General features: G+C 43.7%; 1 protein-coding gene across 5 annotated transcripts in view; it reads right to left on the reverse strand.

The window, feature by feature from the left end:
• Fas2 (neural cell adhesion molecule fasciclin 2) overlaps positions 1–14,048 on the reverse strand; it is a 102,874-nt gene that overhangs the window by 22,990 nt on the left and 65,836 nt on the right. For 2 of the 5 annotated variants that reach the window (XM_026813075.1, XM_026813079.1), the window contains exons 1-3: positions 3,773–3,905; positions 1,592–1,757; positions 307–330 (exon numbers count right to left, since the gene is read on the reverse strand). In XM_026813075.1, coding sequence (XP_026668876.1) covers positions 307–330; positions 1,592–1,757; positions 3,773–3,863 — 281 coding nt within the window. In that variant the 5' untranslated portion in view covers positions 3,864–3,905. Of the gene's footprint in view, positions 1–306; positions 331–1,591; positions 1,758–3,772; positions 3,906–14,048 lie in introns of those variants that run through there. The other 3 variants (XM_026813078.1, XM_018023654.2, XM_026813076.1) reach the window with 3 other exon arrangements.

Below are 14,048 nucleotides of genomic sequence, written 5' to 3' on the forward strand. Positions count from 1 at the left end.
ATCAGTGGCAAGGGTGGTGGCAATGGTAGTAGAGTGTGTGCGCGTGATGCGTTCGATGGTTAACGTGTACGAGTGGTAAGCGTGTTGTAAATAAATGTGGATGGAATGAAGAAAGACGGCGTCTTCTAAGTTTGGAGAACGGAAACTCTAAAGTAACTCTGTACAATATATGTATGCGTGTATATATGTATACTTAGGGGAACGACCATCGCAAAACAGAGGGACTGGTTGCACGATACCTACTATCTACTGTGGGGTGGGTTACGTGTAACAGTCTTGAGAATGGAGTTTTTTTTGTATACTCGCCTTTCGATCGGCAAGACGACGAGTCTGTGTGCAGAAGTGACAAAAATTTTTAGTTATTACATTAATCCTATGTGTCGCTTGTGTCTCTATTCGTGTGTAACTCGAAATTAAAAAAATTGAGGAAAAAAACGAATGATTTAATTAAGCCAGGTGAGGTGTAATGCATAGCGCTGGAAGAGATGATATTCTGCTGGAAAAAATGTTCATCGTTGTGTGATTTATGGTATTGCAAGACATAATAATGTACGATGTAGAAAAAAAATGGTCACATTTTCATTATAAAATTCTATCACCAGACATCATCGTTTCCGTTGTACACCGCGAATTACACCATACCCGCATTAGGCCATATATTTTCCGTTTCAATTATCCGCTAAAAGTGGCTCTGTTATTGTCTCAAAAAGCTCGAAAAGCGTGAACTTCCCGTGCTCGTATATTCTCGCCCGGGCTTGACAAACGTTTGTTTGCGCTGTCGCGATATTTTCCCCTCCCTTTCTCCTTCTGCCTTCCCGTTTCACAACCGACCTGAATTATGACGTTAAAAAAACTGCACCGCCGTGTTTTCGTGAATCTATAGGATTTAATAAATCGACGGCCCTCTGTTACATCGATCAACGTTTGCGAAAGTTCTTAATCTTCGTCGCGACGTCAGAATGTTTTAATTCCACCGTTAGGAAGAGACAGAGTAAACGACAACAACACGTTCAAACAACAATGTGTCAAAACATTTGAAATTTTCAAATTGTTTCCCGTTGATCTATTTTCGTTCTTGTTCAACTCGAGCAGACGAATGAAACTAAGTTCAGAACTGACAACGTCAAAGCTGACAACAGGATGTCTGATCAATATTTTATCTACTTTAAATATTAAATGGATGAAGTTGGATTATTTTTTAGTAAATCTATTTTAGGATTCTACAGAAATCTAAGTCGTGAATTCGTGAACTATGGACTGGTTAATGAAGCTACCGTTACCAACAACCTTGAATAATTCTCCAAAAGCTAAAACGTAAGACAAAAATACATAAGAAGGAGGTCAGGAAATAATTCTTTAATCAGTAGATTGCATAAATGACACTTCGAAAGATTGGATTCAAATTCTAAGCTTCTTCTCTGTCGCATTATTCACTACAAATGAAGCTATACTAAAATTGATTACTCGATTTTACATTTATACCAGACGAGAATACACAGGCGATGGGGGAGCCAGCGGATGTATTCCAAAATAATTAACTTAATTCTAAAGATCACGTTCAGAGGTAAATTTGGTTGATCGATCTACTCACTTTAAAGACTCGATCACACGATTCTGCGGATCAAGCCATTGCATGTCCTTGATCAGCTTGACGTCGTCGACCTTCGGTTTGCACGTCAGGAGGATACTGAACCCGATCGGCTTCTCTTGCGTCTCTCCCATCGGCAGGATCTCCAGGGATGGTTCGTTCGCGTAAGCTGCAAAGACGAAAGTCGTTCTGATCGTGATCGCTCGTTATACTGACACGAAACGGATCGTTAGCACGACCCATTGGGGTGGAGAACGATTTTCAAGAGAAACGAGAGAGAGAGAAAGAGAGAGAGGGACTCCTTGCTGCGGTGGCAGTTGCTTTAATTGGCATAATTTCATGTAATTCCGTAATTACGATGTGATCTCGCCTGTCCCTGAAAGACGACAACGATTTTTACCAGGCGCCTCGCGTGTCACACACTCCTGTACACTGAAGGCCAAAAGTAAGTTCGAAATAAAAGTGCCCAATCTATTCATCAAGTTTAATCGTATACAAATTTTGTACATTAACTTTTGGCTCTCACTGTATCGTAACTCTTATCCGGATGTCAATTACGCGCTATCATTCGTCTAGTTAACTGCGTGCTAAGGGCCTATTCCTAACGCCTGATTTCGTACGTGGTAGATTAATTTTAACGAAGCGGCGGAATAAATTTTAGTACAGAAAACTCAACAGACATAATACAAATATTACGATATTCCATTTATGTCATATAACATTTAAATATGTAGTTGTCAGGATTATGCAATAGGATAATAGAAATGGTTCTACGCAATGAGATAGAAGACGGATAAAAATGAATATATGTAAACATGATCTCATAATTTAACTTCAGTGATAGCGGCAGGAGAATCGGTTCGTATCGCAAACTGAGATATACGGCTTATTTTCATATTTATGGTAATACCGCGTATGCCTGGGAGTATAAAACATTTGTTGAAACATATTGCGGCGTCTTGGAGCAAAGGGATCACCCAGAGGGCGAGAACGAGTAAAAACCGGTGCAAATTGACACAGAAAAATGCGACAAACAAGAGCGGATAAGAGGAACACGGTGGCGCACAAAGAGCAGTCGGGTGGGTGGGAAGCAAAAAAAATTGTCTGTGGTTTACGATTCTTTTTTCCGGGAACGCTCTGTGTCGTTCGTTGCATATAACTCGAAAAAAGAAATGTCATCCGTCAAGCCTCTGTAGTAGCATTTAATATCGCAGCATGACGTCCCGTTCCTTTGGAAGAAATATTAATGCACGAAACGAAGAGTTACAGAGTACGTAATTCTAACAGCATGCGTTTTTAAAAGCAAACTGTAATGATCGTGTCCATCATCGTACTGAAGGGTCTTCGACTTTCAATCATACTCCGCAGGTACATGTATTATTTCGAGACTAAGACGAAATACGTGGAAGCAGAGTATCGGGGGAAACAATAATTCTAGAGACAAATAACGTAATACAAGGAGGGGGATGACGTACGTACGTGTACAGGGGGTAAGAGAGAATTGTCTCTGACTCATGATTCGTTTCCACGATATCGTAAACTGTTGCGATATACAACACGCGTTGTGAGTCATAAGTGGTTTTCATGTAGCAAACCCCTAATCATAACGACTCGAGTTATTCGCGGCACGACATTAGCGTCGGCGCGCTTATCCCGTAGTGGGAAAATACGCTGCATACTAAGTTCTAGGAATCTGTAAAAGGAATCAAACGTACGTCTTCGTTTGGATTAACCGCGTATGCAAAACCTGTAAAAGCTGACGGTTGAACAAAGGAAATGCAGAAAAAAAAATAATCGTAAAAATTGTGGAGTCCTTTGTTCCTATAAAATTTCTGTATAAAGAGACCAATTAATTCATGGAATCCAAAGGTGGAAAATTTTTTACAATAAACATTTTTCTTGATTACTTTTCGACAAAAAATTTAAAGGACACAATCCTGCACAAAGTAGGGTAGTGGTTTGCTTTCTATTTCTTACTTCGATGGCAGTATATTCCTGAGGGCGTTCAAAGTACCAAGTGTAGATCCGAGCTAAGCTTTCAGACAAACTCCAATAATTACAATTTATAAATTGGTCCCGAATACGAATTGAAATTCTCCCATGACTGTATACTCTGATAAGGACAAATGGTAACGACATGGATAAGTATGACGAGCAATGGGGAGAGTTTTTACTACTTCTTACCGAGTCGGTTAATGACGCGAGGCGGCGGCGTGGCCCTGAGTACATAGACGCACAGCACGGAAATGCAGATCGACGTCTCGGCGGCGCTCATTCTCGCGACGACGTGGCTGAATGCCACGAGTGCTTTTACGACGACATACGCGCGTTAACTATGACGCCGGAATGTGGCTGGTTATGCCGGCGTGACACGCAACGAGCGAACTCGGGTGCCCCGCCGCTTCGGTACGCACAACAGGAAGCCAGAATTAAGCTAATTAATCGTGACGAGCGAAAGTACGGAATTGGCCTAACTAGGAAACGTTCCGAGAGACCGTGTACGCGGCTTCGCTTGTCGCCATAGAAGGATCAACAGTAATATTGTTTACTCGAATCGAATCATTTGTGTTAAACATTATTATCTTCAGATCATTGGAAAGTGATAGATTTTGATTGGATCGCCAGTCCGGTTAAATCTGTGAAAAATATATTTGCTTTTCAGTATCAACATTTGGAGAATATCTCGAAACTATATATAGAGCAGAACTATTGAAAATCCATTAATCCATGTAGTGCGATCGACTGGGAAGAGCAGACGTTGTTTGAAACAATTGATTCGCATAACAATTGGCACTGTTGCATAGCAATTCACCGAAAAAAGCACGGTAACATCTGTTTCATCCGGTGACGCGAAACGTGACTGACGTAACCCCGTCCGATGCGGGAACGTTACGAAAATTGAAACTGTGTCAAATGAAATACAACGAAAAAAAGTTGTTCTCGGTTTACAGCTCCATCGTGGGACAACCGCTTTCCACGACGTGGCGGCGTTAAAATATACCGGTCGGCGAAATTGCGATGCGGCAATTAATTTAATGGAAGAGGGACCAACGCCGCGACCGAACGAGACGCGCCCGCGGACGAAATTAAAGGGAAGAAACCCAGTCAGGCTACGCATATATAATTTCCGGTCCCTGAATCAGGCAAGGACGCGGAAAACGCCGTCGTGTAACGGCGGGCGTCTGTCGCAAAACTTCTTTAATTGAACCCCGAGATGCGTCGCGACTTTGACTTTAAATCTTGTTACGGGTACAAAACTTCCACCGTTGCGATTTGTATACTTAATAACAATGACTTTTTTTAAGCTGATAACATCGTATGAAAAGAATTTAACAATAACAGGTAACAGTTCACTACAGTTAATAGTCCTGATTCTACAAGCATTTTCTGTATTATGCAGTTACTTGTGATAAATTTCTGTCGCTTCTATAAAAAAATCAGTCTCATTATTTTGTATCAGTTCGCATGAAATTTGTTGCAGGGTGGATCAAGAAAGAAAAATATGAAGGGGATTTCTCTGACAATGAGATTCTTTCTATCTCGTGTCAATTTAAATTGTTGGTACAGCGTGAAAGATTGTAGTAGATGGGGTGGAAGAAGCTGCAGGCGAAGTTCTTAATAGACGTTTAAAGATAGTGACGGATGCACATCCGATAGAGAAACGGATACGAAAAGGATAAGGATGATAAATGTTTAACGGAATAAACAACGTCAAGAATTTACATTTAAAATACGTACGTCTCTGACGTCAAAACGGATACGTCACGCAGTATAATAAGAGTATAATAAATTTCTTACATCTCACAGACCGTGAAAAATCAAGGGGATAAGGCTATGAAACATCAAAGAAGCTAATTTACTAAGAACCTGCTATTATTCTCTCCATTACATTATTCTCTTTCAACGGGACACCCGATCCCGTCGCGAAGGATACACGTAGGAGGTAGTAGCCTATTTAACGAGTGAACCAGACGATACGTAATTCGTCCCAGGCTGAGGAGCCCGTGAGAGGAGATGATTCAAACGGAAAGTCCAATTTTCGGTCCCATGGCCTCCTCTCTTCATTTCGCGATAAGAAGTTCAGCAATCGACGAAGAGGGGATCCCGGGCAACGAGGATTACGCGAGCCCCCGAGAAACGTCCCGGCTCAGGCCGGGACAGCTTATTTGTTGGCAGTCCCGGGCTCGGGGAAACAACGGAGCAGCGGAGTCGCGATAAGGCTCGCGAATTCATCATTTCCGGATCGGTTAGTTAAAGGGGAAAATAGAGAAACGGGGTGACACGAGGGAAATATTTTCCTGAAGAGGCGGAAAAGGAAACGGGACATACTTCCCTCGGGCATGACTTGGCGAAGAGCAGACGTTCGATTATATAAATGAGATGCTCGTGGTAATGATCGCTCGGCAATCTCTCTCTCGTTGGCTACCTCCGGAATGGCCATTATCGTTGTTCCATTATCTCGTGATTTAACGAAATTTCCGGCTGGAACGCAGCTACGGGCTCCGGCCTGATGAGCCTCGCGTTTTAAACGCTATCAATTATCGTTAACTCCTTCGTCGTTTGCGCAAAAAACGAGGGTGTTGTGTGCATTAGGTCGACTTAAAACCCCGGCGTATTTATTCTCTTTATTCTATCGTTCTTTAGTCGTGCAATACAAAATTTGATTTATGCTGACTTTCGTTGATACACAAATCTTTGGCTGAGGAATTCTAACAGTATAAAGCGACGATCAGTTCAAAGTACACAGTTGTTAATCATCCCACTTTGTTTTCGGGCTGAGGTATCGGGCGCACCGTTAATATCAGACGGTGGCAGCCATATTTCCTCCGGCACAATACACGTCAACCACCCCCAAAAACTCCGCCATAATTTATGGCTTCGCGAGAGACACGTCACCTATTGCATCACAACAGGCCATCGGAAGGAGATCTCCGGCAAACCCGCCTACTCATCCCGGTTCCCTCGATCATTATAATGCTATACGAAACTCGTATCAGCGAACACGCCAAATCGAATCTGCGCGCACAAAGCCAGCCACTCCAAACGATCCAGTAATCGTTTTACAAATTCACCCGATTCGCTCCTCTATGTTTCCATAATAGAAATCCAAAGTCATTAATCCAAGCCCCGGAACCTGCGAGTTCATCGTTTCCAGCGAGATTTGGGCCGGCCGAATGTTCATTCGAGATCTTCGCAAAGAAATCCGGTAATTGAGGGTTCGCCAGGCTCGACTTTAGTCAGGGGGTTAAGAAGCCTCCCCGAGAATCGGACAGGGATCAGAAAAAAGGAAAAACATACCGGGGAAAAAAGGTAAAGGGACGAGGAGAGTGAAACAGAGAATGATAAGGACAAGAAACAGAGAGATCCGCCCTCGTAGGACATCTTATTTACGTTAGTTAGGGTTTGTTGGCATAGTCACCCCAGGGGCCATTCTATGGATCCGGCATTCTCTTTCTACAGGTCCTCTATTCCCAGATGCATACACGTTCAGTATATACGTATGTACCTATCCCAGCTTCCCTTTCCTAACTCCGCAAGGTCGCTATTACCTTCGCCCACGCACCGAACACCCTGCGTGCCACGCTATCAGCCTGATACGCGTGTACAGTACCTTCCAAAAAATTCGAGCGTACGTATACGAAATATTATTTTGACGATAACATAAAACTTGACTATTTCTGGCTGTATATGACTAATGCTGGCTGATAAATTCAAATTTGTACCCCTGATTTAGAATATCGGTTTTATGCAAAATCTGTTACATATTTTATATCTCGACCCGAATATTAAAGAACCGCTGTAAAGATAGATATAGTCATAAGAAATTTATTTTTTCAGAAAAGTAATACTGAGCAAAGATTTTTCGATCCTTGTGAATCTTGCATTTACTATCGGCAATCTCTGCGTTACTTACGCGATACACTGTACACGCGAGGCTCAGCGGGAGCCGGAACCAAGTAAACTCGGCGACATGTCACTCGAGCTGGAAGAATTCGATGTAGGGGTTCTGAGAAACGGGGAGGGTAGCTCAGGGCGAACGGGATAGAGAGGATTTGATCAAATTCCGATATCGAATTGGCCGGGTAAGGGTGAAAAACGAGTGGCGCCTCGTGGGGGTTTACGAAATTTTCGGATGTAGCTACTTGACGGAAACTTTTGCCCGCGTCGCCCCTGAGGAAAGTTTCCCGTTCGATCCGATCTACGCGCAGCTATTGCTGCTCCTGCCGATTGTTAGTTTTGATCCGTTCGGGGCATGGAAATGGACCGAGCCGTATATTGCGCAAAGTTTCGGGGCGGGCGGTGCCGAGGGCACGCGACGGAAACTCGAGATGGGAGGGGGGCGGAGGAACGCGAGAAGCTTGAAATCCAAAATTGAACTCCAGGCGTGATTGGAAATTCGGTCTCCCCCGCTGTCGCGCGAAACGAGTCCGCCTCGAACTTCACAAGGTTTATTGTGGATCGAGCATTGCCGTTTGCTGCTGCATTTTGCTCAACATATACGTCCGAGATTGTCTCTTGCACACTTTATTAAATTTTTCATTTACCTCGCTACTAGGTTATCTGATTCAACGAAAAGCAGTTGACAAATACAATATTAAGGAATATTTTGTACATCACGAAACGAATTTTAGGTGAACGATATTCTAAACTGCATAAGTGAAAATAATATACGAGGATTGTGGTTTAATATATTTTGACGAACACGATACGTGGAGAGATAAATTGGTACGCGGTTTAGTGAAATAAAATACGATTCAGTTATTTTCTTTCCTACATCGGGGGCGTGCAATGCCCTGGCTACTGAAATTAATTGAACAGTCACGCTTGCTGTACGGAAATCCATCAAAGGAAATTCCGTTGTTTCCAACTACGTAACACGTTAACAAATAGCACACAAAATTGTATTACTGATTTAATCGAACGACTTACTTTTCACCTACAAAGGCGCGAATCCGAAATCCAATTTTTCTAAAGCACAAACTAAACTCGAGATCCAACCCTCTACTTTCTCACACATCATTTCCTCCGAAGTACATCCTGAAGAATTTGCTGGCTCAATCCACCTGCTGACACACACAATTCAAAGAAGGCGGAACCACGGGAACTCGGGCATCATTCCCATAATCGAGTTCTCCGCTGTATTTAAATTGATCGTCGTTGCAGAGACAAAGGACAAGGGCCCGTATAAAGGGATGATACCGTCCCTTCTTCGGGGGACAAAGGAATCGTGGACGGGAAGATTGGATTCGAAACCGATACGTCGAATCGACGTAACGGCAGAAGACGTCGCCGGACCGCACCGTCTACTCCCCTTTGCCCCGTCTCATAGGTTTGAATGTCCCCCGAAAGTTTCTCGATTAAAGCGCGGCCGGGGATCGCTTCGTTGTAATCTTGTCGACAAACTCTCGCGATTAAGTAGCTCGATATAACGCGGCGGGTATAATGAAGTGGTCGAAGGGGCTGCGGCCGAAATTACATTCGTTAATACAAACGGAGCAAAGGGTGGTGCCTCGAAGCCGACGAAACTTCTAACACGCGCGGATTATCCGAACGTGTACGCTTCGCTGACCAGGAGAAAGGTGTTCCGTTATTAATAGCAATTAAGCAAATGGCCCCTGTCTGGAATTTCATTAGATCCAGTTGCAACCGAGGCGGCGGCGGTTGTGCCGCACAACGCTGGAGGGTGCATGAATTTCTCCCGAGCTTAGGTGTGAATGACAAGTACGCAACGGTCGATGGAATGGTTGAGGATGTTCGGTTCTCTGGTAAGACGAGCGTTTGAGTGGATCACGAACCGTGTACGGCCGATGCCAAGAGGGTGGATATGGGAAGGCACAGATAATTAGTGAACTTGATGGTAGATAATTGAGCAGGGAGAATTAGTTAGCTTCTTCAATGGACGATGTACAGCGATTAGTACCTTTCACTTATTTCACATGTTTTGAAATAAATAAAAGAATGCATATTTTTTTTATGCATGAGAAAGATTCCAGAAAAGAGAAAACTATTGTGGTGGATAAGATTTTTAGAAGAAATATGTATGTTTTTCACGCAGAATAAACTCTTATCATTGTGTTTAAAGTAACAGCGCCGGAAGCCACAGGGTGAGACGTAGACGGAAGTCGGCCCCGTGTGAACAGTTCACACGTGGCTTAGCGAAGCCACCAGAAACGAGCAATTTGACCACGGGGCTTCCGTCTAAAACTAGCTTTTCGAGAGACTCTAAAACAGAATGCTTCTGTGTAGACACACAATCCGTACAAGAAAACTGTTAACCAAATCGACGACTGCATCACTACAATCATTATTGGTCATTCAATTAAAAAAAAAAAGAAAAAAAATAGAAGATGCAATACGTCCACTTTAAAATATGTAGAAATTTTCGTTGTCGTAAAGTGAATCCACATTTCTTTCGGTCACCGATTCTCTCGTATGATTTACAACGTGTGCTCTCGTCTGCTTTGATCCGTGAGAAAACGCGCGCAATAAGGGCGATAAGGGCCGGCAGAAAGAATCAGTAGAAGTCCTCCCGCGCAGCATTTAATTAGAAGCGGCTTATCTCCAGCCAAGAGTGTACAGTCAGGGAGATAGAGAGCGAGAGAGATACCTTTTTTTATCGGTGTGCCTTTCAGGCGCGTCGCGTACCCGGGATTTAGAAGGCTTCCTTGTTACCTCTGTGTACACTTTGATCGAGGGTAGAGCCGTTTTGATTCGAACAGTCGCACGGGTTTCACGTCTTTCACAGAATTTAATCAGCTTTCATAGATGTTTCCTGTTTCGAATACGAGCTTTTATGTAAAAATGAACGATCTTTTTATAATACCAGTGAAATAAAGGAGAGCTTCCTATTATTTCAGTCCTGCACTTTTCAATATTCTCCGTATCTTGTGGTAGAATGGTGGTACGTGATATAATGACTGTGATATCATTCTAAGGACTGTGATAACGCGATGTCTGTTCGATGAATGCGAACCTGTAGGGACGACACGATGCGAAGGTTCGTCGTTTGAGGAATGCGATAGCGGCGCGGGGGTGTTCATGAACGTCTGGCCGCGTCCGCCGGGTTAAATTGAGAATTCCATTGAGCGCAGGGGGCGACGCAAACAAGCGTATCAAACTACACGGTACACTCGTAAGATACATCCACGGGAAAGGGACGGAGGAAGGTGCAGGGGCAGAGAGAGTAACAGATTCGATCTTGTTATTAAAACGCGAGCCGCGAGCGGTATGATGCTCGGTTACAAGCGCCGAGAGAGTTTCAACGAAAGGGAGAACACGCGTAATTATTACGCGAAATATGCGAAACGCTTGAAACCATTAGGGCTCCCAACTCTTAACACCGGCCGATGCAAAATTCATTCGCTGTAATTACATGAGACTGAATATGTTAATGCCCGGAGGTCGTTGATCCACTCGACGTGAAATTTAAATCCCTTTTAAGTAAAGCGATATGGAAGTTCGTGAGTTTGTAGAAAACATTTGCGTTGTACTGCTACTCTTGTTGAAAGGTTAATCATGTGTTTCATGTAAGCACAAGAGGCAACTCGAGATTCTGACACTGCGTTATGATATATTCTTATCGAGCTCGAAACTGTTATTCCTTTTTCAGCGATAATTGAATAGCGTATTGGCTTCTCGTGAAGTTTAATCAAACACCTGGCCACATGATTCATCAATGAGACATCGTCAGAACCTTTTAACGCATGCGAAGAATTACACCAGCGATGTTCTGTGCCGTCTTGAAATATTTAATCTCATATATTACTCGAAGTAATTAACGCATGTCCTATTTGAAACCTAGCAAAATCATCATCTGCCGTTTCGTACCACGAAACGTTTATTAATTTCCCAGAGGTCTGTACTTACACCGCAATGAATAATCCAACTACACCGATTGCATTCTCGTAAGCCATTTCTCCATTTTCATCTGCGCGCCGCGTTCCAGAAATTCTAGAAACCAGATTTTTTGTTCGTTATGCCGCGCGAATGCGCAAGACGAAAGAGTTCTCTAGATGGAATTGCGAGCAAGCCCTATACGTAAGTACGTGGGAAACTAATTGCAACGTTTGAATGGCAGAACAATGGGAACATTTAAGCCTCGCTTCGGTCCGCGACCAAGTTTCCGGGACCGAACACGGATGAAATTCCAAACTGTCTTCTGTAAGCCACACTTCCGTTTGAATATGATCCGTCGTCGCAGCGGCTCGCGCCGTGTCGTCGTGGTGTTCTCGCCTGCTGTGTACCGTGTACCTTCCTCTCTCATCGAGACCGCTGGATATCGATTAAGCTACATTTCCATAGTTTCCCGACTAATTTTACCCATGATGTACATCTACCACTCGTGCAACGATTGTCTCGAATGGTTCCTCACTACGCGAAACACAAATCGGAGCCGCAAGTTCAAGCTGCAAGCGTGGAAGCTGACAAAGTCCTCATTGTGCGACTCTCCGGAAATGTCTCTGCATATCCGAATCAAATTAACATGTTCCACCAGTTTCATGATTTGCATACCTACATACAATAAAGAAGAATTTTGTAATTTGGAACCAAAACCTGTACTTCAAGCTTTTTCCTTATAACTTCTTGTTACTTTAAGTTCAATTTGTAATATACTTGAAACATTAGACTCAATGGATTATTTCTTTCAATAAAGAAGAATCTATAGAACAGTAAGTAGAAACGGACCGTATGTGGTCAGACATTTGTATTTCCTTACCCTAAGCTTAAAATCAGTTTGAATCTCAGGAAATTCGTGTCTACCATTAATTCGAATTAACTTTCTCACACATGCTAGACAATTTGTACGCACTCGAATTTGGATATTGAACATAGAATGCACACATCGTTTAATTTAATCCATTATCCCGTCTATACGTGCCGCGAGCGTATCGCGCAGTTTGAACACTCAAACGGGTGCCCAGAGGTGATTGCCAATTTCGTCGAACATATTTTTCCCGCCGCGTTTCGTTTATCATGCCCCGCGTTTCCATCCCCTCCGCGCGGATACGTCTCGTGGGAGAGATCCGTTATAAACGGGCGAAAAAAAGCGCGGCGCGCTAAATATAATGTCGGGTCCGAGGTCCAGCGAGACGCATCGTCAAAAACAAATCCGAAAATGGATTCCCCGGCCCTTTATACCTCTCTCTGTGTTTTTCCTCGGGCGCACGGTTTCCAGTGTAAAAAAAAATCAACACTGCGCGGAATGGTAGCTACATTTGTTCTGGTTTTGAACGAAACGAATTTTTGCCGAATTCGCTAGAAACATTTCGCATAAATATTTATAGAAATAAAACTCGTGCGTCACGGTACAGACGAGAGGCCACTTAATGTTTTATTTAAGACGTCAGGCGAACACGGAACTAATTTATACCCTCAGAGACAAACCCTTCGCACGTTACGTGTACAAGAACTTCTATTTTTTCGTATTTCATCCCGGGATAACTCGGGCTCCAAACTTTTCGCCAATCTTCTTAATACACTTTGTGTACACACAATCTACTGTGCGAAGGCGTCCAACTTTTTTATCCCGGCGAACTAACTTCGCCTCGCGCCCGGATGAGCGGGATCGATAAAAAAAAAAGAGGGGCTCTTGGGCCCCCGCTCGTACGCACGTATGTGTGCGAACACAGGGCGAAGGAGAACGAACTGAAAAGGAGTCACACGACAACGCGTCGCGGGTCCCTCCTTTTCTTCTCCTCCTTAAGCACTACACGCAATTACGTCGAGAGCGAGAAATCCTTGAAAAGAAAAACGCCCGCCGCGCCGTGCCCGTAAGATCATCTCCGCTCCTCTCTCTCTCCTCCGCTGCCTGACCTCCCTCTGCCCCTTATGACGAATCGATGCGCAACGAGCTCTCGCCCTAAAAGGCGGCGCGCCCTCAAAGCGGTAAGACTCGTTAAAGGCGAATCTGTTCTTCTCTTTTTCTCCGGCCTACGCTACTCTCGTTACGCGGTCTCTCTGCACGTGCTTCGCGAGGAGAACAGGGTCGGAAGGATCTGGTTAGTAAGTGCAGACGCGTATGGAAAAAGAGTTGCGCCGGCCAGAGAGGCGATCTGGAGAAAAGAGAGTGGTTTGTGATACCGAAATTACGTCGTTCTCATCGAGGGAAGGGGTTAATTGCTCGGTGGGAGTTGTGATAATGGGGATGGGTGAACGCGGTCGTATTAGACCCAGGCTATTGTTGAGGAAATTGGGAATATTGGGAGAAAATTGTGGTCGGTCGGGGAAATTGGAAGCCACTGATGGAAATTCGATGTTAATACCCAAAATTAGATCTATGAGACAAAACGATTATATGTAGTTGCAAGCCGACTGGTAGAACTAATTAATTTTAACGGGGAAGAGACAAGATTTTAATTAATTACAAATCGTAGCTATTTAGGGAAATCGAAAATCACGGGTCTCGTTCGACGTACTTCACGCGTCAATTTCTATATTCTTCCGCTTATTTCCCGACGAA

The sequence above is a fragment of the Ceratina calcarata genome, unplaced genomic scaffold, assembly GCF_001652005.2.
Source record: "Ceratina calcarata isolate Rehan_Ccalc_2016 unplaced genomic scaffold, ASM165200v1 scaffold309.2, whole genome shotgun sequence".
NCBI lineage: Eukaryota > Metazoa > Arthropoda > Insecta > Hymenoptera > Apidae > Ceratina > Ceratina calcarata.